We start from the raw sequence: 27,049 nt of genomic DNA, 5'->3' as shown, positions 1-27,049 counted from the left end.
CAGGGGCGCCTGGGTGGCCCGGTTGGTTGAGCGACTGACTCTTGCTTTTGGCTTGGGTTGTGATCTCGATTGGGGCAGGAATGGGGAGTGATTGCTAATGGGTACAGAGTTTCTTTCTGGGGTGATGGAAATGTACTAAAATTGACTGTGCTGATGTACCCCAAATCACCGAATCATACAATTTAAATTGTTGAATTGTATGGCATGTGAATTATAACTCAATAGAGCTGTTTTTTGTTTTGTTTTGTTGTTTTGTGTTGTTGTTTTTTTAAAGAGGGTAGCAAGTGGGTTTTTGGAGAAGAATGAATTTAAACACTGAACCAGGGAGCAGAACCATGAAGATGAAGTGTCCCCTTAGTATGGTCAGCCCCTGGAAGTCCCTGACAGATAGTAGGTACTCCATAAATTAAAACCGAGGGAGCGTTTCCAGAGAGAGAAACACATCACAGCTGTTGTTTTTGGAGCACCGAGTAGATGTCAGGCATCATGCAAGACACATATCAGCTCACATCCTTCAACTACTCAATTTACAGATAATATAATTGAGGCTCAAGGAATTAAGGAATTTACTCTTGGTCACACAAGGAGTGGCGGAGCTCAGAAAGGGATCCAGGTCTGTCTGACTCCAAGTCTAAAAATAGACCCTAAAAATTATTAATTTTATATGAAAGTTTTCAGACTTTACTAAAAATATAAAGAATAATACTGTGTAGCCCCACTGGCTTAAGAAATCAAACTGTCACTCAATGCTATTGAACTTCCTTTGGTCTCCTCCCTGATTCCATCCTCCCTCCTTTTTCCTTTTTTTTTTTTAGGATTTTTTTTTTATTTACTTAAGAGAGAGAGAGCATGAGCGGGCATGAGCGGGCGTGAGTTGGGGGAAGGGCAGAGGGAGAAGCAGACTCCCCAGTGAGCAGGGAGCCCGATGCGGAGCTCGATCCCAGGACCCTGGGATCACGACCTGAGTTGAAGGCAGATGTTCAACCGACTGAGCCACCCAGGCGCCTCCCCTCCATCCTCTTTTTGCCAGACAGCCATGCTCCTGAATTTGGTATTTCTTGTCCCCACTTTTACTTTGTACATATCTCCAAGCAATAGGAACTATAGTTTTGCATGTTTCTAAACTTTGTATAAACAGCACTACACTGAGGCTGCCTCTTCTCGTTCAGTGTTGTTTGTGAGATTCATCCAAATAGACATGTGTAGCTATAATTTGCTCATGTCTGTTGGTGTTTAGTACAAAGGACTGACTGTGTGTGTGAAGGTTCCTCGGCTCCTTTGCCACTCTCCGGGGGTTGGACATTTGGGTTGTTTCCAGTTTTCTATTATTACAAGTAGAGCCACTATGAACACTCCCGTTCTTGGCTCCTAGTCTAAGAGACCAAAAATTCCTGCGAGTTTGTATTAGTTTCCTATCGCTGCTATAACAAATGACCAAATCCGTGCCTTGAAACCCTGCAAATTTGTTACCTTACAGGTCTGGACGTCACAAGTTCAAGATGGGTTTCCCTGGGCTGAAGTCAAGGTGTCGGCAGGGTCACACTCCCTCCAGAGTCTTGAGGGGAGGGTGCATTTCCTTCCCTTTTCTGGCTTCTAGAGGCTGCCTCTGTTCTTTATCTTGAGGCTCCTTTCTTCCTCTTCAAAACCACCAACACAGTGTCTTCAAGCTTCTCTCTGACTCTAGCCCTCTACTTCACTGCCACAACTCTTTTGATTCTGACCCTGCTGCCTCCCTTTAATCAGGACCTTTGTGATTACATTGGCTCACTCGGATGATCCAGGACAACCCCCCCACCCCCATCTCAAGACCCTTAATTTAATCACGTCTGCAAAGTTCCTTTTGCCTTGTAAGGTAACATAGTCACAGTTTTCTAGGGTTTAGGCTGTGGACAGAGGGGAAGAGCTGGGTGATGTGGCGGGGGGGGGTCTTTGAATGGCGAGCTTGTCAAATCACTCTCTGGAGTGAAGAATCGCTTCTCTCTCCCACCTTCAGGGCATAAGCATTCCTGTTGCTTCCCATCCTCACCAATATTTGATGTTATCTGACTTTTTAATTTTCACCAACCTGATGGCAATGAAATGTCTGGGCTCTGACCGCAGTGTGGTCAAGAACGAGATGGTGGTCACTGGCGGGGAATATGAAAAAGAGCAGCCCTGGCAGTCAGGAAGTGGCCAATGACCTTGGCTTTGAGCAGTGCCCTCGAAGTGGTGAGAGAGGGGGTGAAGTCAGACTGAGCCAAGGAGTAAGGAGGGTGAGGAAATGGGCAGGGCAGGGTACAGGGGATGTCTTCATCCGCCCGGGCCGCCGAAACAAAATACCGCAGACCGAGTGGCTTAAACAAGAGACTTTTCTTTCTCATAATTCTGGAGGCTGGGAAGTCCAAGAGCAAAGTCCCAGCAGATGGGGCTTCTGGTGAGAGCCCTCTTCCTGGTTTGCAGAGAGCCACCCTCTCATTGTGTCCTCACACGATGGAGAGAGAAAGAACTCTCGTCTCTCCTCCCCTCCTTGTTAAGGACACTAATCCCATCATGGGGCCCCAGTCTCATGACCTTATCGAAAACCACTCACCTCCTAAAGGCCCACCTCTAAATAACCATCACACTGGGGGTTAGGACCTTGACATAGGAATTGGCGGGGGGGAGGGGGGGACACAAGTATTCAGTCCATCACAAGTTACTTGAAAATATTGGGGGTGGTGACGAAAGGAAGGTGCCAGTCTAAAGGTAGAGATTAAAGGCAAAAGAGCCAGAGAAAGAGAGACATAACTACTAGATTGGGTCAAGGCATCTCGGGGGAGGCAGGTGAGGGTGAGACCCATAGCAAAGGTACCTGGGTTTGGCTCTGGAACGAGGGGCACAGGGGGGAAGGAAGGGCACCAGGGCAGATGCAGAAAAAAACCCAAAGAGGTGAGGCAGAAAGTTGGCAGAAGCTTCTCCATGGGATGGGCAGCAGAGTTCTCTCTTGAGAGGGGCAGGAGTGGGTGCGAGGGTCTGGCGTGGGAAGGTTTACGGGATGCGTTGTTGTGCGGCATTCAACAGAGGGTCCACTGAACAAGGGGGGGGGGCGGCAAGACAGAGGGGATGAGCTGAGACAGGCGTCTCCCATCAGATCTAACCGGCGCCTTCCCAGAGTGAAGAAGTCCTGAAGCCCAGAGTAGGAAGGGGCCAAAGGAGGGCCAGGTAGCAGGGAGTGTCTAGGAGAACTCTGGAAGCTTAGTGGAAATGGTGGGTCCTGAGGAGGCAGAGCAGAACCAGGGAGATCGTAGCCAGGAAATTGGGAAGTGCAGAGGTGCTCTTGATAATGGTCAGGACCAGGGTGGAGGGACAGCAGGCACTGTAGGAACCCAGAAGAGACGGGCACACAACCCAGCCTGGGGAGGGAGAGAGGGCTTCCTGGAGGTGGTGGTCTTCCAGCTGAGTCTTAAAGGGGAAAACCAAATTTCAGTTATCATAAAAATGTGGAAGGAAAATTGTCGTCACTGTCTGTCAATAAGCCTGTCCTGCTCGACTCCATCGGGCAACTCTCCAACGGACAGCCCGTTTCGTTTCTCCTTCTCACATATCTCTACCATGCCCGGTGTGATCTGGCTGGATTGGGAGAATCCTTGGCTGATGAACTTCTCTCTGGGTTCATTATTTTTCTCTACAGCTTCAGAACTCCTATTCATCCCTCAAAACCCAGCTCAAATATCACCTCTTCTGGGGTCTCCTCCCCAGCCCCACCCCCATGAGGCTTTCTGATTGTCCTGGTCCCACCCCTGTGCTTTCTCAGTGCAGTGAGGTGGAGCAAGCTGTCACCACCGCTTGATTTTAGACAAGGGACTTATCTCTCAGTGTCTTTCCTGACAAGGGCACTGGCCAAGCCTGTTCTTGAAGATAAGGTACACGACATCCTCTGGCATCACGTGGGAATCACAAAGGAAGACACCATGTGGTGACACCTGCCGTTCTCTCTCGTACTAAAGGAAGCTGAGAATGTGACTCGGCCTCAATCCCCGAGCTCTCTGAGGGCAGAGACCATGCCCTCACAGAGCCTAGCCCAGGGCCCGGCACAGAGAGGCACCACGTGCTCTGTGCACACTGCACAGACAGGAAGAGCTGAGACTGTCTCTCATTCACCTGTAATGTGACTTTGGGGAGATGACATCATCTGTGTGCATCTGTTTCCCCATCTCTAATACGACAATCACTCACATTAGGTATTCACTTGCTACAGGTAAGACACTCCGCATTCACCAGCTCGAAACCTCAGCTGGTGCGTCATCGCCCCATTTTACAGAAGAGAACACTGAGTCTTGGGGAGGTAAATGACTTGCCCGAGTTAGCAACAGGGCAGAAGCTCCTGGCGCCCAGCCAGACTCGGGAAATTGTTGTGCGAATCCAAGGGAGGAATGTGAAATAGCCCTGCGAACTGTAAACGCCTGGGGTGGGAGCTTCCGCGCCTGGGGGTGGGGGGCGTGGTGAATGACGGCCGGAGAAGGGGTGCGGAGAGAGACCGCCTCCGGTACCCGCCTGGCGGCAGGAGGACGGCTTTGCCGCGAGCTCGCGGGTGCGGGAGGCGCGGCTCCGCCGGGGCGGCCACGGGTGCGGCCCGCCCCCTCCCGCCCCACCCCCAGCCTCAGCGCCGCGGCCCCTTTAAGAGCGGGCGGGGCGCCCTCTGGCGGCGGAGCGCCGCGCGCGGCGGGAGCCAGAGCCGGATCCCGGAGCCGGAGCGGAGCGGAGCGGAGCCGGGGCGGAGCGGGCCGAGCGGGCCGAGCCAGCAGCCGAGCTGGGGGCGCGGGCGGGCGGCATGTACCGGGCCCGGGCGGCGCGGGCGGGGCCGGAGCCCGGCAGCCCGGGGCGCTTTGGGATCCTCAGCACCGGGCAGCTCCGGGACCTGCTTCAGGACGAGCCCAAGCTGGACCGGATCGTGCGGCTCAGCAGGAAGGTAGCGCGGGGGGCGCGGGCGGGGGGCGCGGGGGACGGGCCGCGGCCTGCCGGACCTGCTGACCGACCGAAGGGCCGCGCGGGCCGGGCCGCGGGGCCGCGGGAACCTGGCACGTCCGAGTGGGCCTCGCGGAGCCGCCCCCGGGGGAGGGGGCGCCCGGAGCCGGCCTGGGGCGGGTGGGGCGCCGGAGACCCAGGGAGGCGCCCGTGCACCCCCGGGATGGCCGCGAGGCGTGTCCTCCAGCGGATGCTCCGGGGAGGTGTGTTCCGGGGACAGGGGGTGGCTGTGTTGTGGGGGGCCCTGTCTCGCACACCCACGTTCTGTAGGGCCAGAAAGGGGAGGCGCCTTCCATAGGGGAGAGCTAGGGGCCTGTTTGACACCTGGGGGGGGACCTCTGGGGGGACGACCGCATTCTAGGGGTGCCGGAGGGGGCTTTGGGGCTTCCGTTGGGGAGGCGTACTGGAAGCTGAGGCGGGTTTTCCGTAGGCCACCATAAGAGAAAGTTGTATATTTCACCGGAGATAGGCCCGGGCTGCTTGTCTGTGGGGGGCAGAAAGGGAAAGTGTCTGTTGGAGGGAGGCAGACAGGAGGGGCATGTGCATCCTATAGGGGACAGATGGAGGGTAGTGCGTTCTCCAGGGGCAGGGAGGGGGGCTTGGCCCTCCGACAAACAGAAGGAAGAAGCATTCTCCGGGAGCTGGGAGAGAAAGGGGGTCTGCTTTCTGCAAGAGAAGGAAAAGCTGGGAGCAGGTGCTGGGGATCAGGGAGGAGAAGGGGGTGTGTATTCCCTGGGGTGTGGGGATTCCACTGGAGGGCAGGAGGAGGGGTGCAAAAGGAAGAGAGGGTGTCTTGAGGGGGGTACCACGCGGGGACAGGGTGAAGACATCACTCTGGAGAGTAAGAGCAGGGGGGAGTGTTTTCGGCACACACACCTGAAGAGGAAGCAGACAAAGGCCTGGAATGAGAGGGAAGCTGCCCATGCATGGAAAATGGGACAGAGGAGGGCGGGGGACTCCTTAGGGACCTGAGCAGACATATTAATTGAAAAATTAAAAATTAACTAACATTTGTGGAGGCGGTCATCGTTTTCCTCACTTGGGCTCACAACAACCCCATAAGGTAGATATTTTCCGCTCACTTTGTATAAAAGGAAACTGAGGCCCAGAGAGGGAGCTCAAGGCAAAGCCCCGACTAGGCCTCTTGCAGTCCCTCCACCTGTTAGCCCGACATCCTGAAGACAGAGGTGCCTAGGGCTTGGCCCTTGGGCCCTGTTGCCCTGGGCGGGGGTGGGGCAGTAGGGGGACCTGGGCAGATGCGCTGAGTGGGCCTCTGGGCTCTTCTGTCTGTTCTGGCAGTTCCAGGGTCTGCAGCTGGAGCGCGAGGCATGCCTGGCCTCCAACTACGCGCTAGCCAAGGAGAACCTGGCACTGCGGCCCCGCCTGGAGATGGGCCGGGCTGCCCTGGCCATCAAGTACCAGGAGCTTCGAGAGGTGGCCGAGAGCTGTGCGGACAAGCTACAGCGACTGGGTGAGGGACACCTGGGAGAAGTGCCTGCGGTGGGCGCAGTCGGCCTTCTGGCCGGCTGGCCTTGGGAAGGGCGAGGCTCTGAAGGGCAGGACTGGGGCAGACCTCTTCCCTGGGCAAGTCTTCGGGGTGCTGCTCCTGGAAAACTGAGTTGGGGAAGTGAGCAGTCCCTGAGTAGAACTGGGTTGGAAAGGCCAGAAGGGGGCTCTGAGTAGGGGAAGAAAAGTGGCCCCGGGTGCTCTAGGGGGCAAAGCCTCTGTTTCCTCTTTTGCACTAGGACTGGGGCAGAGCCCCGGGGTGGGGGGGGGCGCGGTTCACAAACTGACCCCATGGGCGGGACCCTGAGGCTCCAAAGAGAAGCAGAGAGTCACACAAGGGGTCTGTGCAGGATTGGGCCCTGGGGCTCTGGCCTGTCTGTCCGGGGCGATGGGCCCTGAAGGCAGGAGCTATTTACTCTGTCCCTCTGTGGCCTTCAGAGGAGAGCATGCATCGCTGGAGCCCCCACTGTGCGCTGGGCTGGCTGCAGGCTGAGCTGGAAGAGGCTGAGCAGGAGGCTGAGGTGAGGGGAGGGGCAGCGGGGCCCGGGGACAGCAGGGAAGGAGACCCATCCTATCATCATCCCCCCCGCCATTCTTAGACTGCGGGGTTGAGAGCCCCTCCTCCAGGAAGCCCACCCTGAGTGCCTGGCCCCAGGAGAGCCCGCTACGCAGGTGTCCAGCTGTCCTCATTGGACAGCAAGGCTCTTCCTCCCCACCTGTGAATGTCTCAGCGTAGGACAGTGGAGAGCGGGTGGGCAGAGGAGCTGGGACTAACTTCTCAGGGCTGGGTTGGGAGCACCGTGCTCCCTGGGTCCAAGGAGGCAGCGGAGGAGGGGCCTTGATGAGAGACACCTAAGTTTACTCCAAACGTGTCCCCATCTCTGGTTCTGCTTCATCTTCCACCCAGCAGAGGACATGTGTCCCTAATCACTCGGCAAGCCCCAGGCGGGGCCCAGGCTAGAACTCGGGGCCCCATCTCCCAGCATGGGGTGGTCACCCCTGGAAGAGATTCAGGGGTGGGAGGGGGAGAGGTATGGGGGGAGGGGCTCTTCTCAAACCGTCCCCACCCCCCCTCCCCCCCATCCCAGGAGCAGATGGAGCAGCTGCTGCTGGGGGAGCAGAGCCTGGAGGCCTTCCTGCCGGCCTTCCAGCGCGGCCGCGCCCTGGCCCACCTGAGGCGGACCCAGGCGGAGAAGCTGCAGGAGCTGCTGCGGCGCCGGGAGCGGTCTGCCCAGCCGGCCCCCACTGCTGCTGCAGAGCCCCCCAAACCCTTCCCCGCCGCAGCCGTCCTGCCCACCGGGGCCACCCGGGGGCCGCCGGCAGTGCCCCGGAGCCTGCCTCCCTTGGACTCCCGCCCAGTGCCCCCTCTGAAGGGCTCCCCCGGGTGCCCCCTTGGCCCGGCCCCGCTGCTGAGCCCTCGGCCCTCGCAGCCAGAGCCTCCCCACCGGTAGGATCCAGGGAATGGCCCCCCAGTGGGGGGGCCCAGACAAACTTGATCTGTGGCTCCTCCTCCTCCTCCCCCCCACTGTCCGGGTGGGGGGAGGGGCAGGCCCCTCCCCCTGGCCTCACGCACGCCCTGGCCCTGGAGGCGGAGCTGGGGAGGAGGGCCACCTGGACGATGCCCAGAGAGAGGGCCGGAGGTGGGGTGGGCAGGGTGCCTCTGGCGCTGGGGAAACTCTGCCTTTTTTGTTTTTCCTTCCCGGCTGGGGCCTCCCCAATGAAAGAACTTTCCTCCTGGGGGCCCGGGAAGGGGGCCTGCTGGCACCCTACCACTCCACTGGGCTGGCCCGACGCCAAGGCCGACAGCAGCGCTTTCCATCAGGTCCTGCTCCGACCTTTCCCCAGTTCTGGGGCCTACCGCCTAGGAGCCGGGTGGTCAGGCCCCAGCCGCGGGGCCGGGGACACCATGGCCCTGGGGCTACTCTGTGCCCCACTCGCGCTCCGGACCCTGGGGCGAGGTAGGCCAGGGGCTCCTGACCTGCGCAGATGCGAGTGGGCCATCCCCAGGAAAGACCATTCTGTATTTTTCTGTCCCCGTCTCCTTAGAATGGAAGCTTTTTGAGGGCAGGTCCTTGTCTTTGTATGTTCTGTCCCCAGCCCCACCTCCCAGGGGCCGTCAATAAATGTGATGATGAGGAAGACGATGCTCCCCGACTCGTCTCTCCGCTCCCTCAGCCAGCCACTCTGCTGTTGCAGCCTCCACACCCGAGCTCCTGCGCGTCCTCCTCTGGAGACGCCCTCTCTTCCTCTCCGCCCACCCAAAGCCCAGCTGTCCTTCAGGTCCTGCAGTGCTGCTGCCTCTTCCATGAAGCCTCCTCTGATTACCAACCCGTGGGAGTCTTTCCTAAGTCTTAACTTGTGGCCAGAAGCACACTCTGCTCCATCACTGTTCTCCAGCTGCCTCACCTGTATGCACCTTCTCCTCCTCCTGCGTTGCCCGTAAGCCCAGTCGGGATGGTACCTGCTCCTGCTCTGGCCTGCCAAATGACCACCTCCCGAGGGCTGGAGGGGCTTCTATGAGGCTGAAGGTCATGTTTTCAACTACGGTGAATACTAGATAGCCAGCTTGGCCGATGAGGGTGGGACAAGAAGTTGGGAGAGCAGGAACAGGCCCTTGGGTCAGCTTAGGTCAAGTCTAATGAGATGCAGTTTGGCCGGGAGGCCTGGAAGGTCCTGCAAACAGGAGGGGGCAGGCAGGGTGCCATAGAAGCGAATGTGATCTTGGTCCATGTTAATAGGAACAGAACCATCTAGAAAGAGGAAAGTATTGGGTTGGCTCTACTCTTCACTGAAGTTTTAAACTGTAAGAGTGACCCCCCCCCCCCCCCCGCCACCACCACCTTTGGTCTCCTTCGCATGTCCCTAATGTGCACGATGAGAAAGCGGACTGGGACTAAACCCCACAATGAATAGTTGAGGGATCTGTCTGAGATACCTGTGATGGTTAGCCTCTGAACCGGCAAGGGCTAGAGATGTCGAGCCAGAGGTCAGAGTCAAGACCACTGGATGGAAACCATAGGAAGGATGGGGGTCTCTCCATAAAGATGTGTGCGCAGGGCCCGAGTGACTGCTTGATGGGAGCTGTCGAGGTTTCAGCAGTGGTTGGAGGGACTGGCCCATTTGAGCTTTCCAGAGCCCTTCAAGTCCAGACAGTCAGACTGCACCCTGCCAGGGGTGCAATCAAAGCATGCGTGGACAGTGCCCACTTGAGCAGCTCTACCCCACACTGGCCTTGGTTCTCCCACTGTCCTCACGCTAGCGCTTGAGCTGCTGGAGGCTGAGGGACACCAGAACCACAGGGTACCTGCCTAAGATGAGAGAAGACTGCACAGCTTTGGAAGAAGACCCCCCACATTCTCAGCACAGCCTCGGGCAGGCTGGGCCCCTCTTGCCCTGGCTTTCCATTCCTGCTCCCGGCTTCCAGGGCCGGGGGTTTGTAACCAGAAGGAGAAAAGGGAGTTGAGATTGGGCATGTCTGAACCCTCCTCCGCTATCGTGAGTTGGGGAGCAGGCTCTGGAAGGCAAGAGGCTAATGTCCATAGCCTAGTAATTCAGCACGCCCTCCCCAGGGCAGGTAAGAAGAAAAAGGAGTGACAGACCCCAAGGGCAGGGGCTGGGAGGGGAGAAAAGTGTTATCAAGGGAACCAGATGATATCCTTCCACGGGTCTGACACACCACTCACCTTCCTTTAAGAGCTCAAACTCAGTTTTACAAGGGGTAGGGAACAAGGCCCTTTATTGTTCAGCGCTGGCATAAAAAAGACTTGAGGCAGGTAGGTAGAGATACCGACAGAGGAGCGGGCTCAGTTCGGGCCATGGAAAAGCCTTTGAGTTGGATGGTTAATAAACTTCATTAACCCTCATGCTTGAAGGTACACGGAAAGTTCTGAAAGGCTCTGGAAGGTTCCAGGCAGTCTGGGCTCTCTGCCGCCTGACAACTTCTGGAATTTTTCTGTTTCCAGGTTCCAGGACCCCAGGGAATGTCCCTGACTGCAATCCTCTGTGAGAGAGAACAAACTTGAGAGTCTACATCAAGGGGCCCCCTGAGAAAGGTCCCATCTATTATAGACCACCAGGGCTTTTACAGACCAAACCAAAAAGTTGTCCAAATAACAAAACTTCTATCCCTTCCTGATAAAAACAAAGAGTTCCTGCCCTTTAAGAAAGTCTGTTATGTACACATCCTTGTTCAGGAATCACTATCTTGAGTATTTTCCTAAGCTTATTTCCCTTATTTCTCAAATATAAAACAATTTTGGGGGGGGGCAATTAAGGCTTACTGAACCAAGCAGGCCTGAACCAGCGTGGGCTCAAATCTTTACTACTGAATTGTGGTGTGGTCACTGCAAAGCTAGGGCTGACAACTTGCCCCTGACTTCCAAGGCTAGAGAGAATCAAATGGTGTAAGAGACGGAGCTGGACTAGCTGTTGGTTTCTCCCAATATATACAAGGATTTTACACAAAAGATTGAGTGCAGGAATTGAGATTACTGTATGTACTAAAGGACCTCTTGCTTTGTCCAGTAGACCTTGCCACTGCTGTAGACTTCTCAAAAGATCTTTCTTGTCCCACAATGAAAATAAGGTTTACACTCTGCCTCCCTGCTTAAAGTGTGAGCTCTTGTAACAACATACGACGTAGCCTAGGGGGGTCTGCAAACTCAAATGTCTGCTGGGGCTAGGAAGGTCACAGAGGTGCAAAGCAGTCCATTTCCACAAAGAAATACACCCTCTCCCATTTTCTGGAAAATGCATGGTCCCTTTTTTTCCCTTCTTGGTAGACACGGAGCATAGGAGACTTTTCTCTATTATGAGCAAAACGGCCAAGTGTGTAGATCAAGGCCTTTTACACTTCCCTGCTGTCGGTGGGAATGCAGCAAAAGGGGGAGCCATGTCCTCTCTAAAAGGCAGATGTTACAGCTTTTCCCAAGTGCTAGTACGAGTGTGTGAGTGAGCACAATGGCAGCACGTTTTCTCTCTCTCTCTCTCTCTCTTAAATATTTTATTTATTTGACAGAGAGTTAGCAAGAGCAGGAACACAAGCAGGGGGAGTGGGAGAGGGAGAAGCAGGCCTCCCGCGGAGCAGGGAGCCCGACGTGGGGCTCGATCCCAGGACCCTGGGATCATGACCTGAGCCGAAGGCAGACACTTAACGACTGAGCCACCCAGGTGCCCGTGTTTTCTCATTTTTTGAGAGAAGTCAGAAATCTCGATTTTTATGCAGTCTCCCAAGTTTTGAAAGTTGGCTAAAGCTTTTGAAGCCGCTGGGCCAGCCACAGCCAGACACGGTGTGCAGGTTGGCTGTGTGGCCTGTGGGACCAGATCTCAGCCCATTCTTGGTCCTCCTGAAACAGCCCTCTTGTGTACCAGCAGCCCCCTCCCAGAACTGAGGGTGTGAACGCCGAAGGGGCACAAAGCAGGATGGGAGGACGAACGCACTTGAAGTCTAGTTAGAGGACCCCAGCCTTAAGAGAGAGATTGAGAGGGACACCATGACCTCATAGCAAGTGAAGAGGAGCTCTCTGCACCTGCTTCTTGGGGATGATGGCACTGAGCGTTCTCAGTACATGCAAGTTCACCACGAGGACCTAGATTCAGGTCTCGTGGTCACGCTCACAAAGTAACAGGACCCTCAACTGCTTTGCACAAACCCTATGGCCACCAGGCCCACAAGCTGGGCCTGAGAACCAAGGTACTGAAGGTAGGCAAGGCAGGCCTCCTCCTATGATCCTGATCATTGGCAGGGGGCAGTGTGTGATCTTGTCACAAGGCTGAGGAATTAAGAGGAGGCAAAGACCAGGATAGAGCCCACTTTTCCAGGGCACTGAATCCAAGACGGTAGATTGAAGGAACGCTACCACTTCCCAGCCTCTCTTCCTGGGATCTGGTGACCTTCCCACGAACGTCTGAGGTACGCCACCTACACCCCGCTGCCATTTCCTCAAAAAGGAGTACGGTGGCAACTTACTTGGGCTCCATCCTTGGGGTCTAGGCTTGTGACCATAAGGACTCTGTGTGTGTGTGCGTGTGTGCGCGTGTGCACGTGCGTTATATATATAATGACCAAATGGACAACTCATTGGTCTAAGGTAGGCTATTCTTATTCATCTTGGCTCATGCGAGGATCACTATGGAAGGGGCGGTGCACCGAGTGAACAAAATGCCAGAACCTCAGAAGGGAAGCAAGAAATCCTACTCCCTCAGCGCTGGGATCTGCAAAGGATCACTGCACCCAGCAATAAACAAAAGGCAACAAAGGGCAAAGTTTGGCTCAGGAGAAATAAAGTCCTGATCAAGTCCAAAAACAGTATCAGGATTGCCTATACAAGTACACCTCTGACCACTGTCTTGTCCGTGTCTCCCCGCTCAGGACTTGTGTGTGCTGCTCATTCAGCCTCACGCTGTACTTGCAACCCCATTGCCACCCCAGTGAAGAGTCTGAGGCAGGCTGGGCTGCTGTTATCTTCTCCTGTCCTAGGCCCAACTTTCAGGGAGTTTTGTTTTAGTTTGTGATCAAAAGGAGAACAGGGACTAAAACTGAACATGTCTGAGCCTTCCTCCACTATCAGGAATTGGGAAGCAGCCCCTAGAAGGCAGGGTATAATGTTCATGGCCTGGTTCAGCCTCTCCTCCTCAGGGCAGGTAAGAAACTGAGAAAGGAACGACTTAGGGCAATCTTACGGGATAAGGGATAGGTGGGAAGGGGGAAATATGATGGGAACCAGTCTGGGTATCCTTCAAAAAGCCTCCCACACGTCTCCCCTTCCATAAAGGGCCCCGACTCCGTTTTAGGGAGAGTATTGAGGGGGACCTTCGAGTTCAGCTCTGGGCTAAAAAACAACAAAACCACCCACAAACCTGAGGCAGGCAGGATGGCACTGTAATAGCGTGAGCCTGGTTCTAGGGCCTAAGGAGAGGTTTACAGTTGGGATGATTAATGAACTTTATCGACTATCCTGCTTGGAGTTGCATGGAATGTTACAGAAGTTTCACAGGGTCTGCCCCCCTCCCCCAACCTTCTGGAACCTTCTATATACCTCTGCGTTCTGGGCCCCCAGGGAATGTTCTTGGCTTTGATATTTACTGACAGAAAACAAACTCGGGGGGGTCTATATCAAGGAGCCCATGAGAAAGGTCCCAGCTATCACAGACCACTAGTGCTTTTACCCCCCAAAAGAACCCCAATCCTTTTTGACAGAAACTCTGATAGAATCTTGCCCCAAGGACACGCGGTTATGCGTCCAGCTGCTTGGTTGAGAACCACTAGTTCCTGGCACATTTTACTGAGCCGAACACTTCCTGTTGTTTGTATTTCAAAAAGGACTTGTTTTCCAAATATGAAACATAATAACATTAAATGTTCTTTCTAAAAGTACATGTGCCCCTCCTCCCCAAAACCAAGGCTAGCAGAGCCTACCGGGTTTGAATCCAAAGCAGGCTCAAATCTTTACCACTGAATCGTGTGCTCACTGCAAAGTCCTAAGAGCTTGCCCCTGACTTCCAAGGCTAGAATCAAAATCGTTTCCGAGATACCAATTTGAACTAGCTGTGGCCTTATCCTAATTACAAGGATTTCCCAAGAGCAGTTCTTATTAATTTACCAATGCGCCTCTGGCTCTGTTTAGAACCTACACTTCTGTCCTCACTCTTGTGGTAGATCTCTTGCAAAGGTTTTCCTATCCCACAGTTTTACACTTAACCCCAGTGCATAAATACCTGAGCAGCTGAAATCTCACAGCCCACACACATACACCATGTGCAGGGACACATAATCGAGAGCCTGACTACTACAGCTCCAGCCAAGTGATGACCAACTGCTTAGCTCGACTTAGAAACCCAGAGAGAAAAAAGCCTCAGCCAGCTCTGAATGAAGACCCAAGTTTCCACCACATGCCTCCTCTCCCTTAGAAGTACCGTCTACTCCACACTCAAGCAGCCAAGTTTCAAGGACTTGTCTTGTGGGGTTAAACAAGAGGACAGGCCACATTCCCAGTTTGCTGGACTCAAAACTCCCAGTCACTCTACTTCAGGGAGGGGATGGGGCTGCACAGTTAGTAATGGGGTGGCTGGACAAGGAATGACCAGGAGACAGGCACACTGTCCCAAGGATAAATCTGACTCTACTAACATCATGTTTTAATCACTGAGCCCATTAGAACTGTGGATAATAAAGTGTGACAGAGCTCAAGAGAGCAAATGATTTGTTCCTCTGCTGTCATGTCACAGAGTAATTTCTCTGAGGTCATACATTAGATAAGTACGGGTACAGGAACACTCGATTCTTTATGCTCCACGACCTTGCTTTCCCACTCCCACATGCCACGGACAGAAGGGGGAGCGGGGCCTGGGGCTGATCATACAAAAACGGCAAAGTTTCCAAAGATCCCATTCTTACCCTACATCGGGTCTCACCTTGTGGCTGGGGAACTCACAGAAAGACAAGGTTTGGACAACCCCAGAATTTTTCTTTTGGCAGCCAACAACTGGTCACATGGCACGGTTCAAGGTTACACAGGACCCCCACGGTACAAACGTGGGGCAGGAGCAGACAACGCTTGCTTAGAGCTTTACAATAAAGCCAGAGCAAGTGTTCCAGAAGTTGACAACATCAGGAAGGCAACCTCTGGAATTGGCACCCAAGGGACTCCAGAAAACCCTTCACTCTCGGGCTTTCGGGATTCTTCTCACTGGGCATCGAAAGCCTTCTTGTCTGGACCGTAGGGGAGGGACGTGCAGGTGAAGGGCTAAGCTGGGCGGGCGGGGAAGAGGAGGGGGAGGGCAGTTCCTTCGGACCCCAGCAGAGGTAGACTAGGGAAGGCAAGGGTTCAAGAAGACAGGAAAGGCCGTTTTCTTGGGGCTGGCTGGGGGGCTGCTCCCCTTTCCTCCTCTCTCCGATTAAAAACGAAAGCCCACGATGACGAAGGCTATGAAGAGAAGGAACACAAAAGTCGTGTCTCGGGTCTCGTCCCAGCGGAAGCCCTTCTTGGCCCGGTCCTCCTGCTGCTTGCGCAGGGCCTCTCGCCGGGCCCTCTGGCGCCGTTCGCGCTCCAGCTGTTCTCCGTAGTGCGCTTGGTAGAAGGCGTCGAAGTCGAACATGGTGCGGTTGGCGCCCGCCGCGGCCTGAGCACGACTGTGGGCCCGAGAGGCCGGTGGCGGGGCGTGGGGCGAGCCGGCACTGCCGGCGGGCCCCTTGGAGGGCCGGACACCAGGCCCGCGCAGGTCCTCGTCGCTGAGCAGGCCGCGGTCATACTTGCGACGCAAAGTGGCACTGCCCAGCACCAAGTAGGCCTGGGAGATGCGCGTGAAGCGCTCGGCAGCCTCCGCGCTCCCCGAGTTGCGGTCTGGGTGGTAGAGAAAGCTCTGCCGGTAGTAGGCCGCCTTGATTTGCGCCTGCGTGGCCGTGCTGGGGACGCCGAGCAGCTCATAGAGCGCGGTGCGCGAGTATGGGCCGTCGCCCTGAGAATAAGTCCTCGCTCCTAGGCCCAGGCCGGATCCCGGGTTCTGTGGAGCGTTCGGGACCAGCCACAACCTCCACAGTAACCGCCGCGACCCCCTCAGATCGCGCTTGGCTGCCATCTTGGATGGACAGTGCGGGCGGTGCAAGATGAACTGGCCAATGGGAGGCGTGCGTTGTTCGCAGCGCGTCGGCACTGTAGCCAATCGAGTAAAACAGGAGGCGGGGAGAGGGGCGGAGCATGCGTATTAAGAGGCGGGCGTGGGGCCGATGACATAAAAGCCGGGTTTCCTGACCGTCAGTACCAGTCTCGAGGCTGAGGCGGGGAGATGGCGTTCCGCAGCAAGAGACCGGAGCATGGCGGGCCTCCCGAGCTGGTGAGAGTTTTGCCCCGCGCGCGCCCCTTTCCCTGCCTGTGCGGATTCCTCATCTTGATTCCTCCTCTACTGCTCTTTTCTTTTTTTTTTTCTCCGCAGTTTTACGATAAGAATGAAGCCCGGAAATACGTGCGCAAGTAAGGGGAGCCTGCATATTGCCCGGCGTCGGGGGTCGGGAACCACCGGCAGGTTGACCCAACAGCGGGCATTGCTGGGAAAGCACGCGGAATTGGGGGGGGGGGCGGGGGAGGAAAGGAAGAGACAAGGACTGATTCCGGTTCTTAGAGTGGGAAAGTCAGCGATGAGGAAACCTCGGAACCCTCCGGGCCTCCGTAAACTAGCGTTAAAATGGGGGTGGATCATACCTATTCTCTCCAGGTGGTTTTCGAAGTTTTAAATGACAACTTGTTTGAAACATGTCGTAAATTCGGCGGGGGGCCGTGGATCCCTGTAAGGGGTCGGTGGTGTTGAGGGGAAGGAAAGCGTGTTCGCGGAATGCTGTATGTTTTAAGTTCTCATGAGAATTGCTGGTGTAGGATCTGCATTTTGGAGGGTGGTTGTGTAACTCTAAAGCTACTCAACAGTTGAAGGCTAGAACAGGGACTTCAAACCTTCTCTTTCTGATACGCTAGTCTATAGATAACTGTTCTCTTTCTTTCCATTCAAATTAGAGTCCAAGACCAAGAAAGCAGAAATCTCTGGTCCAATTGTCATTATGTAGCAATATAAACTTCTCGCCAGCTGCAGAGCTCTGTGGGATTCTTTCTCTTGGTCCTGGGATAGATCTACTATAGACCTGTTTTTATTAGCTGTAGTCATCGATTGAAATAATAATAATAGATAAATAATAGTTTGATTCACTTAATAGGAAAATGTTAACATTTTTTAAGCTTTTTTATGTTGGTGATGTGTTGAAATGATTAAATTTAGAGCATATTGGGTTAAGTAAGATATGTTCTCAGGTATATTGGGTTGAGTAAACTATTACAGTTAATTTTATGTGTTTCATTTTAATCGTGGTACTAAGAAAGTCTTACGTGGCTCGCGTTATATTTCTTACGGACAATACTGCTATGGATTTTATTGTGCGTTGTTGAGCTTTATACGTGAGAGTAACTATGGTGGGTAATTCTTCCAGAAAATGTGTTTTTAAGTAATAACATGAGAGCCTTACTGAGTTGAAAATCCCCAATGATTAGTTATTTAGGTAAGTGGTTTGTTCCCTTCACGTTAGCATTGCAACTGGTAGAGTTGTAATTTGTGTCCCAAAGTAACTTGTTGCTGTATTACATGGGGTCACTTTTAAGTAGTTGAGTATGGTGACTAGGAGAGTACCTCAGGGTGATTGTTCCTTTTCCTCTCTTTTTTTTTTCTTTTTTCCTCTGGGTGATGTTTTAGCTCAGAATTCTTTTATCACTTGCTTGTGTTTTCTGCCTTCCCAGCTCACGGATTATTGACATCCAGACCAAGATGGCTGGGCGAGCTTTGGAGCTTCTCTGTCTGCCTGAGGGTCAGCCCTGTTACCTTTTGGATATTGGGTGAGATCCTGGGGCCCAGTTCAGGTTGTCCAGGTGGTGGGGGAGTGTCTTTGCTGCTCACACTGTTGAGTTCCTGTTGGTGTCTTCCAGCTGTGGTTCTGGGCTGAGTGGAGATTATCTCTCGGATGAAGGGCACTATTGGGTGGGCATCGACATCAGCCCCGCCATGCTGGGTATGTATGTTCTACTTAGCATGGGAGCAGACTACTCTTTTTGAGTGTGGAGCAGTATGGGTCGTCTCTTTCCCTGATGTACCTTCTCCAATGTAGATGCGGCCTTGGACCGGGAAACTGAGGGAGACCTGCTTCTGGGGGACATGGGCCAGGGCATCCCCTTCAAACCAGGCTCCTTTGATGGTTGTATCAGGTGAGAAGAGTCTTCGCTTCCTGCTTGTAGTCCTGCAGGTCAGTGCTTCCCAAACTGGCCGTGCAGCAGAGTTACACAGGGTACTTAAAAATACACATCCCCAGGTTAGAGCAATGCCCCCAGTTATGTGTTTTTTCTACTTTGAAACGGTCTACTCCTTTGATTATCTTGTGTTGCCAGGTTCAGGTACTGCTGGCATAGATTCTGTCTCTGGAGGGGAGGGGGAAGGGGTGGTCTTCTCACAACTCCAGGAGCCATTTTGTGGGTGCCAGCAGCCATCTTGTTGGCCCCAGCAGCCATCTTGTTGGCTCCTTTTTGAATAGCTCTGCAGTGGAGAGTGGCCCAGAATTTTCCAGTCTCTTCAGTGGTGCTGCCCATTCTGGGTCGTCAAGGTCAACTTTTGGGCATTTACATAGTACTTTGGTAACAGATCTTAGAACGTTGAAATGACCGTTGAAGCGTGAAGTTGTTTTCTGTGGTAAAGTTCTGTTGAATGTTTGGTGTAGTGTGTTGTTGTTGGGGTGGAAGGTAGGGGATAGGGAGGAAGTCATAACTTTAATCCTTACCTGGGGTGGGGGGGGGGGTACCTCCTCCTGTGATTGCGGCCTGAGCAGTGGGGATCTGGGTGAGCAGTAAAATTTGGATTTGAAGATTTTCTTCTAGGGTAAGGGATTAGTTTATACCTGGGAACAAGATTAGGGGGAAACCGCATTTCACGGATAGCAATTGCTTTTTAGTAATGATTGGGTGAGATGTTCTAAGCCGCAGAAAACTGAAGGCCAGCGATATGGTTTGTATATTTTAGGAGTAAGTCGTCAATTTTTTTGTTTTTTAAGAGAGAGAGTACGGCAAGCTTATTATTTTATTTATTTGTTTGAGCGTTCCTTATGTGTAGGACGTGGTACCAGGTGTGGTGGAGTTTGTGGAAATACAACACAATCCCTGCTTTAAGACTCTCCATGGTGTATTAGGTGCTATAAATACGGGCCATACAATTAAACACGAAGTTGAGTGTGGAGTGTGACTGGGGAGTCACGGGGCCCACCACAGCGGTGAAGAGAAGCCAGAGAGCACAGGAAAGCCTTGAAGAGAAGGAGGGTCTGGGGTTGGGCCTTGAAGGCTCCAAGGAGTTTGGATAGTCACGGGGAGGGTTTCTGAGTGAAGGAACAGTGGGAACAAAGGCACAGAAGTAGCCAGGGGAAGGAGCTGAGAAGTTTGGGCTTTATTGAGTAGTCAGTGGGAAGCTAGGGAGCGACAAGATCGGAGCTGTATTTTGGGAAGATTATTTAAAAGAAAAGCAAGATGAAGCAATGGAGGCGGTGAGTAGTGCTGACCCAGGAGAAGTGGTAGAGAGAAATAAAAGCTGGGAGAGGCATTTGGACAGACCGTCACGGTTTGGGGTTCTGTGGTTAACGTGTGCACAGCAGTGAACGGGGACATACCTGAGAGGAGTATATAATAGCTTCTTGAGGTTTTTAAATCTGGGGTTGAAGACATTGAAAATAAGTACAGTTAAAGGAACTGATTTGAGGGTGCCTGGGTGGCTCAGTTGGTTAAGCGACTGCCTTCGGCTCTGGTTATGATCCTGAAGTCCCCGGATCGAGTCCCACATCGGGCTCCCTGCTCAGCAGGGAGTCGGCTTCTCCCTCTGACCCTCTTCCCTCTCGTGCTCTTTATCTCTCATTCTTTCTCTCAAATAAATAAAATCTTTAAAAAAAAAAAGGAACTGATTTGAGGAGGATAGTGAATGGTTTGTGTTTACTATAAAGGGGTTTTCCCTTGATTAGAGGAAGGGAATGAAGGGGGGGGTAGGTGGCAGAGAGCCTTGACATGCTGTGTAATTTTAAATCTGAGACGCAGAAACAAGGTTGAGAAAATACTTGTTTGGACTGGCTGCAAGGAAGTTAATGCTGACCTTCTATTTACCCTTTTCTGTCCAGTTGTAGGATGGTAAGCTGGAGTGGGTCTGCACGTGCCCAGAAAGAGAATTATGAGCAGGAGGGTTTTACCTGGGGCTCAAGGATGTGCATGGTGTTCAAGTCTCAAAGAGGCTGGGGGGAGCAGTGTGTGTTGCTCTCTCTCCTGACCGGGTCCCTTCCTTTCTCAGCATTTCTGCTGTACAGTGGCTCTGTAACGCAAACAAGAAGTCTGACATCCCTGCCAAGCGCCTGTACTGCTTCTTTTCTTCTCTCTACTCTGTGCTGGTGAGTATGAGATCTCCCAGTCTGGGCTGGCTGCTTATCCCTCCTGCAGGTAGTGACGGAGTAGGAAGCGGCCCATGAGAAGGCCATTCAAATGGGACCTCAGGACCCAAAAGGGAGGGGGGGGTGGCAGGACCTTATTGCGGTTACTTCTGTCTTGGTGTTCAGTCTAAAGAGAAAGCTCGGTGGTCTGACATCCCTAACGAGATGCAGAAGATGTTGATGAGACCGATCACAATTCCTGTGTCCCCACTGCACTGAATTTTAATTGGAAGTTAGTTTGGGGGCATGGACTCCACAGAGCGAGGACAGAGACATCATGTCCAGGGCTCACAGAGTGCCCACATCCTCTTGACTCCCACCCCTCTCTCCCCCCTTCTGCTGACGCTCTGATGGGGAGCAGGGTGGTTATTTATCACAGAACCTTTATTAAGCTCTATCTTGTTTCCATAACTGATGGTGTTGATTTCGGTTGTGTTACAGGATTAGAGGATTTGAGATTTTAAGTCCCAAAAATGAGCTCTTTTACTTTTTTGAGTGGATCCAGGTATTTCTTGGTTTTCTTAATCTCCCCACCTCATCCCCGGTTTTCCTAGGATGGGTGGTTTTTGCATATGGCTGGCTGGTCTCGCGCGTCATGTGGTTTCTGTCACACATGCACTGGAGTTAATCCGAGGTTCTGATGGCCTGTGTTTGCCTTTCTCTCAGCTGAAGTGGTTTTCTCTATGTTTAGCCATCTCCCCATTACATTTGGGACTCTGCTCAAGTGTCCCTCAGAGAGAGGCCTTCCTTGAACCAAAAGTAAAGCCAACGGTCTTCTTGTCACTCACCATTCTTTTGTCCTAATATATTTTTCTTTTCGGCACTAAATCGATACTGTAAGTTAGCAGTCTTTCTCACTAAAACATGTGCTCCAAAAGTTCTGGGGCTCTCTCTGCTCACAGCTGTATCCCAAGCCCTGTGAACAGTGTCATGTAGCTAGTGGGGTTTCAGATACTGAGTGAACAAGGAATGGAGAAGTGTTGGGCCCTGAGCGCAGGGTATATTTGTAGGAGAGTGATGTTTCTGTTGCTTGCAGGTCCGTGGAGCCCGTGCCATCCTGCAGCTGTACCCTGAGAACTCAGAGCAGGTGAGCCCCTCAGGCTCCTCGAGGTGCAGGGAAGCGGGGGAGGGACCCAGAACAGGTAAGCTGTCCTGCTCCTCACTCATCTGCCCTCCCGCTGTTGGGAGGTGACAGAATGAGGAACTTGTTGCTGACTGGTGGGAAAAGTAGGGAGCGAGCCTCCGAGAGAGGTTCCTGTGGCCACTGATGGCAGGTGTTGTGACCTGTCCATTCTAGGGAAGGGTAGTGGTATCTGCGGGGGTTAGGATAAAGACGTTCAGTCTTCTAACGACAGACGTGTGGTATTATAATTAATAGGATAATTCTGGTTTCCATAGTCAAATGAATAGAAGTTGGGGAGGATTTGAGAGAAGAGCAGAGCCGTCTGCCCTGTGGAGGGTCAACCATGGGGATGAGGAACAGAGGTACAGATTCTGAAAGTGGGGAGCTGTCTCCAGCCCCTCATGTAACAAATTTGCCTCCTGATTGGTGGCCGTTCATTCCTGAGATGGGTCCCTGGGCTATAAAGAGAATTGGCGGGAATTGTTGGTTCCAGCTTGCATTTTCCTCTGTGTGGCTTTTGGGGACTCAGAATGGGGAACGGTCTGATGAACACCTTCAGTTCCCCCTGGGCAGGGTGCATCCTAGGGGCAGACTGGCTCCTGGAAGGGAGTGGAGAGGAAGCTGTCTGCTCTCCCAGCCTCCCTGCCTGACTTGCCGCCGTTCTCTCCTCAGTTGGAGCTGATCACAGCCCAGGCCACCAAGGCTGGCTTCACGGGTGGCGTGGTGGTGGACTTCCCCAACAGCGCCAAGGCCAAGAAGTGAGTGCCGGGGGCTAGCATGCTGCCCGCACTGAGCAGAGAGGGTGTTGGGGTGATGAGCCGGCCAGAGGCGTGCGGGGCTGGGTCCCCGGGGCCCTCAAGGTTCTGCACCTGTGTGTGGGAGGGAGTGTGCGTGAGGACTCATCCCCCCCCCGCCCCCACAAGGCTTTATGAGCTCAACCGTCACTCTGCTTTCTGGTTTCAGGTTCTACCTCTGCTTGTTTTCTGGGCCGTCAACCTTTCTGCCTAGGGTAAGGATCCCAGAGTTTGCAGGCTTGTGGCCTTTGGATTCCCTGCTTGTGGGGCTGAGCCTAGTACCTGTTGGAAGGGCTCAGGCCTAGGTGGCCTGGCCTCCTGGGGTGGGGCAGGCGGCTGGGGAGACCGCCGGGACGATCTAAGAGCACTCTGGTCCCCGCAGGCCCTGAACGAGAGTAAGGACGACGAGGAGGTCCAGGAGTCCGAGTTCACGAGCGAGAGGTAAAGCTGTTGCTTGGGCTGCTTCGGGTTTGGGGGCTCGCTGCTGCCAGGGCTGGCAGACAGGGTGGCTCTCCGCTTTCACGAGGTCTCTCAGGTCCAGGTGTGGCAGTAGCACCACGGTGGTGACAGCGGGAGCTCTCGGGGACTGTCCCTGCCTCAGGCTGGGCAGCTGGGACCCTTCTGGATGTGTCCGGGCAGCCGTGCGGCCTTCTGTCTTTCCTCTGTCTGCCGTCCCTCCCCACCTGTGTTGTGGACCCCCGCAACCCCCTCCGTCTCCCCGTCCACTCCCCTGCGTGCTCTTGTCCTCTCCGGGCTCCTTCCCTCCCGCTCGCAGACGCGCTGCACAGCCTCCCCCGTCCTCTCCAGTAGCCCCCAATGCCAGCTGGCCAGCGCCGCGCCTGGATCCCCTCTGGATCAGATCCACACCTGCCTCTTGCTCTGCCGCCCCATTCCCTTACCCCTGCTCCTGCTTCCGTCTCCTCACCAGTCACTCTTGCCAAGGCCACAGCAGCCTCGATCCTGCCAAATCTGGCCACTTCTCAGTCTTCTCTGCTGTCCTCTCAACCTGCCTGCTCCGTCGGCGCCAAAGCGGCCGATTGCTCCCTTTGGTGCTTTCCTTGCCCGGCCTCCCACCCGCTGTCCCGGTTTGCTCCTTGCCTCGCTGGCTGTTCCTTCTCCGAGCACCCTGGGGCCCAGCCTGGACCCCTTCTCCCTCTGCCGCCTTAGCCACCAACCCTAGGTGCACTGCTCCGGATTTATGCCCGTGGCCTCAACCCCACCTCCAGCTTGTGAACCCCCGTAGAAATCCGTACCAGACTTCCCGCAGGTATTTGGGACCAAGCCAAGCTTTTGCTGTTCACCCCGAGGCTCCCTTCCTCTGCTCTTTCCCCTCCTCATTCCTGTCTTTCTGATCTCCTCTCCAGCCAGTCCTTCACGTTCTGCCCGTGTCTGTCCACACAGCAGCCCCCTCCCCTGCCCAGCCTGAGGCCCCACTGCTCCCCTTGCTTGATGCCGACACTGCTGGGCTGGCCTCCCTCTGCACTCTGGGTCTTTGACCCTTTGAATTTCTCTTCCACGTGGCAGCAGGACGAGTCCTTTTCCTTTTCCCTTAATTTCTTAAAAAGGGAGGTTCTGTCTTCCAGTGTCCTTGGTTGAGTTCTCCTTACCCTTGTTTCCCTCCACCTTCCACCGCTCTGAAACCCGCACGTGTGGTTCCTGGGTGGTCTGGTGTCTCCCCGGCCGGAAGGAGAACTTGGGGACCGCTGACGTATCCCTGATGTCAGAGTAGGGTCCTGTTGGTGAACGGTATCCAGTGTTCGCTGACTGGATAATTGATGGTAAGGCAGCAGAGGTTACTTTTTCATTCTGGTTGATGGGAGTGCAAAAGCCCCAAGGTTTTTAAGACATTGAAGAGGAAAAACGGGCAGAGCGTGAATGAGTTTGGAAGGCCACAAGTGGTGAAGATGACGAGTGTGGTCCTGATGTCCACCGCAGATTGGAGCCCCCTGAAGCCCCCCCCCCCCCCCCCGTGGTCATCTGCCTTAGTTCCTCAGCCCATTCCCCATGGGGATTTGGGGGGGGGGGGCTCTTCAAGATGTGTTCTCCTCTAAGGTGCCCACCACTTGCTCCCAGCGAGTGGCGCCCTCTCCTCTCCCACCTCACAGAGGATCCACACGTGGTTCAGCCCCCTCCACCCACAGTACAGTCCCTCTTGTGCTCACACTGGTGTCTACAGACGACACACGCTAGCTGTAAACTTAGGTAAGCAGCCGTTTCTCATCTACTTGAGGGGTCAAAGCCCACACTCGGGCAGTGTGTCGAGGAATAGAGCACATCTGTGCTTGGGCTCGGCAGTGTCCGGCCCGGGCCTGTCTGCCCAGCTCTGCAGGCCCTCAGCTGGGGGCAGGGGGCAGAAGGCTGTTGTCCGTTGGAAGGATAATCGGGGCTTCTCTCGTTCTTGTCATTTCTAATCATTCTGTCTCTCTGACTCTGTCTCTCTGAGGACTCCGTCCACCTGTGGCGTTTGCAGCTTCTGACCAACTTCCCTCTTGGCACCTCTGGTCTGGGGCACTCACTGCCTCCCCCTGCTCCCTTCATCTGCCCTGATGGCTCTCCCCCATCATTCCTTCTTCTGTGGCTCAACAGCTGGCCGCCCAGCTCGTCCCTCCTGCTGATTGGTCCTGCACTTCCAGTCCCCGGTTGGCAGCTCCCTCCTGTTTTGCACTTGGTGCCTCAGACTCCTGCCCCTCTGGTTGTGGGCATTCTCCATTTCTTTCGTGCAACTCTGCCTGTACACGCCGAAGGGTCTAGATCACATGTCATTGTCTCTGACTGATCCCTGCTTACTGAAGGGACAGCATGCTCACTCCTTGCCTGTAAGCCAAGTGAGATTCTGAAATTTTTTTTTTTAAAAAATAGATTATTATTTATTTAGAGTTGGGGGGGAGGTGCAGAGAGAGAGAGAGAATCCCTAGCAGACTCTACACTGAGTGTGGAGCTTGAAGTGGGGCTCAGTGTCAGGACCCTAAGATCATGACCTGAGCCAAAATGGAGTTAGATGCTCAACTGAGCCATCCAGGCACCCCTGAGTTGTTTTGTTTTGAACAGTTCTGACTTTTGTTACTACGTCAGAACAGGTGAGTAGTAGTAGCCAGGGTCTGTGATGAACTGGCCCTCAGGCAAGGAGGGAACGTGTGTTTCCAACCCTCAAGATCCCACTGCCCTTCTCGTCCCAGGCACACAGGACTCTTCTGTCCCCAAACCTTCTGCTTGGTCCTTTCAGTGCCTCCGCCCTGTGGTGCTCTGGTCTTGGTGCTGCCTCACCTTCTGCCTGCAGAATTACCCGTTTGTCTCAGCAGCCCTCTAGTTTTTCCCAGACTCTGCTTTTCCTTTCTGCGTCAGTCGCTTAGCAGCTGCTGGGCCTCTGTGCACTTGCTTTGCCTGGCGTGGCTGGTCCCTGCCATGGCCCGGTCGCGGGCTCTTCAGGGGCAAGTCTGGTTCCTATCCACCGTAGGACATCCTTGGGTCGTGCACTCAGGTGCTCAGGAAATGGCTGTTACTCAAATGGTGAGCAGCCCTCCATGGCCGGAATTATGCTGGAAGCTGTTTGATCCCAGGTGGGGATGTGGTTTGCGGGGGCAGAGGCTCTCCCTGTTCTCAGGGCCTCTCTCCCACGGGGCTGTGTGAGGGGGTCCCTCTCCTCAGCCAGGGCCGGAGGCCAAGATCAGCCCTTGAGGATCATTGTCGGGGCTGCCATGAGCTGGCAGCCTTGTTTTCCTGCCTCAGACATGTGGAGTTGCTGGGAGCCCCCACGTGGTCTAGCCCAGGCCTGCCAACCCCACAGTCAGACGAGGGGCTAACGTGGCAGCACTGGGCACGGGGCCTCCAGCTCTCCTCGGATGGTGCCAGGCTCTCATGAGCTGATCCTGCCTGTGTTGCCCCAAAAGTAGCGCGGCTCTTCCTGCCTGCCCCGCGGGCAGCACCTAACGAAGACACCGAAACGATGCATGTGGGGGGCGAGTAGGGGACCTCTCCCCTCCTGCTCTCCTCCTACGCAACAGCTTTGGCCCGGGGGGAGGGGGGTGTGTGTGTGGGGGGGATCACTGAGAGGAGGGGAGGAGAGGGTGTCTAAAGGCGGGGACACTTCGGTGGCCACAGGGGCATGGGAGGATCGCTGTTGTGCCCCGTGCGTGAGAGCTGGGCTGCCGGCCGGGCCGCGCCCTCCGCCCCCTCAGAGCAGTGTCTCCCGCGCAGGATCCTGTACGGGATGGCGAAGCGCAGGATCATGAGGAAGAGTCGCGAGTGGGTGCTAGCAAAGAAGGCGCGCTACAGGCGGCAGGGCGAGTGAGTGCTGGGGCCGGGCTGCCGGGGAGGGCGGGCTCTGGGGTCCCGGGGGGTTCTCGGTTCTTTTCTCTGAGACTGGCCCCTGACTTCTTGGCCACAGGGCGGTCAGACCGGACACCCGCTACACCGGCCGCAAGCGCAGACCCCGCTTCTGAGCGGCGAGCCGGACGTGTTTGGAGGCCCAGCGATGCGCCGCGCCTCGCCACCCACCTTGTCGCCTGCCGGGGTTCTCTCTGTTGAAGTGCCTACTTCCATTAGCTGACAAGATACTGTTTCAGAAAAGTTCTCAAGTTCTAACCATTTCTCTTCACTAACAAAAGTTCTTGTTCTAAAAGCAATAAACCACTTTTTGTGGAACTGGGGCTCTGGCATTTTTCAGCT

General features: G+C 54.5%; 3 protein-coding genes and 1 non-coding gene across 5 annotated transcripts; 3 read left to right on the top strand and 1 right to left on the bottom strand.

Annotated features, from left to right (window-relative positions):
- Positions 1-4,732: 4,732 nt before the first annotated feature.
- Positions 4,733-8,624, top strand: VPS37D (VPS37D subunit of ESCRT-I). Its single transcript, XM_027613540.1, has 4 exons — positions 4,733-4,927; positions 6,283-6,454; positions 6,928-7,010; positions 7,578-8,624. The coding sequence occupies exons 1-4, from the start codon at positions 4,790-4,792 to the stop codon at positions 7,938-7,940; spliced, it is 756 nt and encodes a 251-aa protein (XP_027469341.1). The 5' UTR covers positions 4,733-4,789; the 3' UTR covers positions 7,941-8,624.
- Positions 8,625-10,196: 1,572 nt separating this feature from the next.
- DNAJC30 (DnaJ heat shock protein family (Hsp40) member C30) lies at positions 10,197-16,094 on the bottom strand. Its single transcript, XM_027613541.2, has 2 exons — positions 14,902-16,094; positions 10,197-10,489 (listed from the first exon to the last, which is right to left on the bottom strand). The coding sequence occupies exon 1, from the start codon at positions 16,063-16,065 to the stop codon at positions 15,385-15,387; it is 681 nt and encodes a 226-aa protein (XP_027469342.1). The 5' UTR covers positions 16,066-16,094; the 3' UTR covers positions 10,197-10,489; positions 14,902-15,384.
- A 106-nt stretch (positions 16,095-16,200) lies between these two features.
- Positions 16,201-27,025, top strand: BUD23 (BUD23 rRNA methyltransferase and ribosome maturation factor). Of its 2 annotated transcripts, XR_003523346.2 has the most exons (13): positions 16,201-16,320; positions 16,420-16,457; positions 17,763-17,858; positions 17,949-18,031; positions 18,128-18,224; positions 20,332-20,428; positions 21,504-21,554; positions 22,263-22,348; positions 22,554-22,599; positions 22,767-22,825; positions 25,839-25,891; positions 26,579-26,668; positions 26,769-27,025. XR_003523346.2 is itself a non-coding variant. In XM_027613538.2 (12 exons), the coding sequence occupies exons 1-12, from the start codon at positions 16,273-16,275 to the stop codon at positions 26,821-26,823; spliced, it is 846 nt and encodes a 281-aa protein (XP_027469339.1). In that variant the 5' UTR covers positions 16,201-16,272; the 3' UTR covers positions 26,824-27,025. The 2 variants fall into 2 exon arrangements, 1 of the variants encoding a protein (XP_027469339.1); XM_027613538.2 differs by lacking the exon at positions 25,839-25,891.
- Positions 25,986-26,116, top strand: LOC113933794. Its single transcript, XR_003523500.1, has one exon.
- Positions 27,026-27,049: the final 24 nt, after the last annotated feature.

The sequence above is a fragment of the Zalophus californianus genome, chromosome 10 (genome assembly GCF_009762305.2).
Source record: "Zalophus californianus isolate mZalCal1 chromosome 10, mZalCal1.pri.v2, whole genome shotgun sequence".
NCBI lineage: Eukaryota > Metazoa > Chordata > Mammalia > Carnivora > Otariidae > Zalophus > Zalophus californianus.
This window is presented reverse-complemented; position numbering and strand designations above follow the sequence as displayed.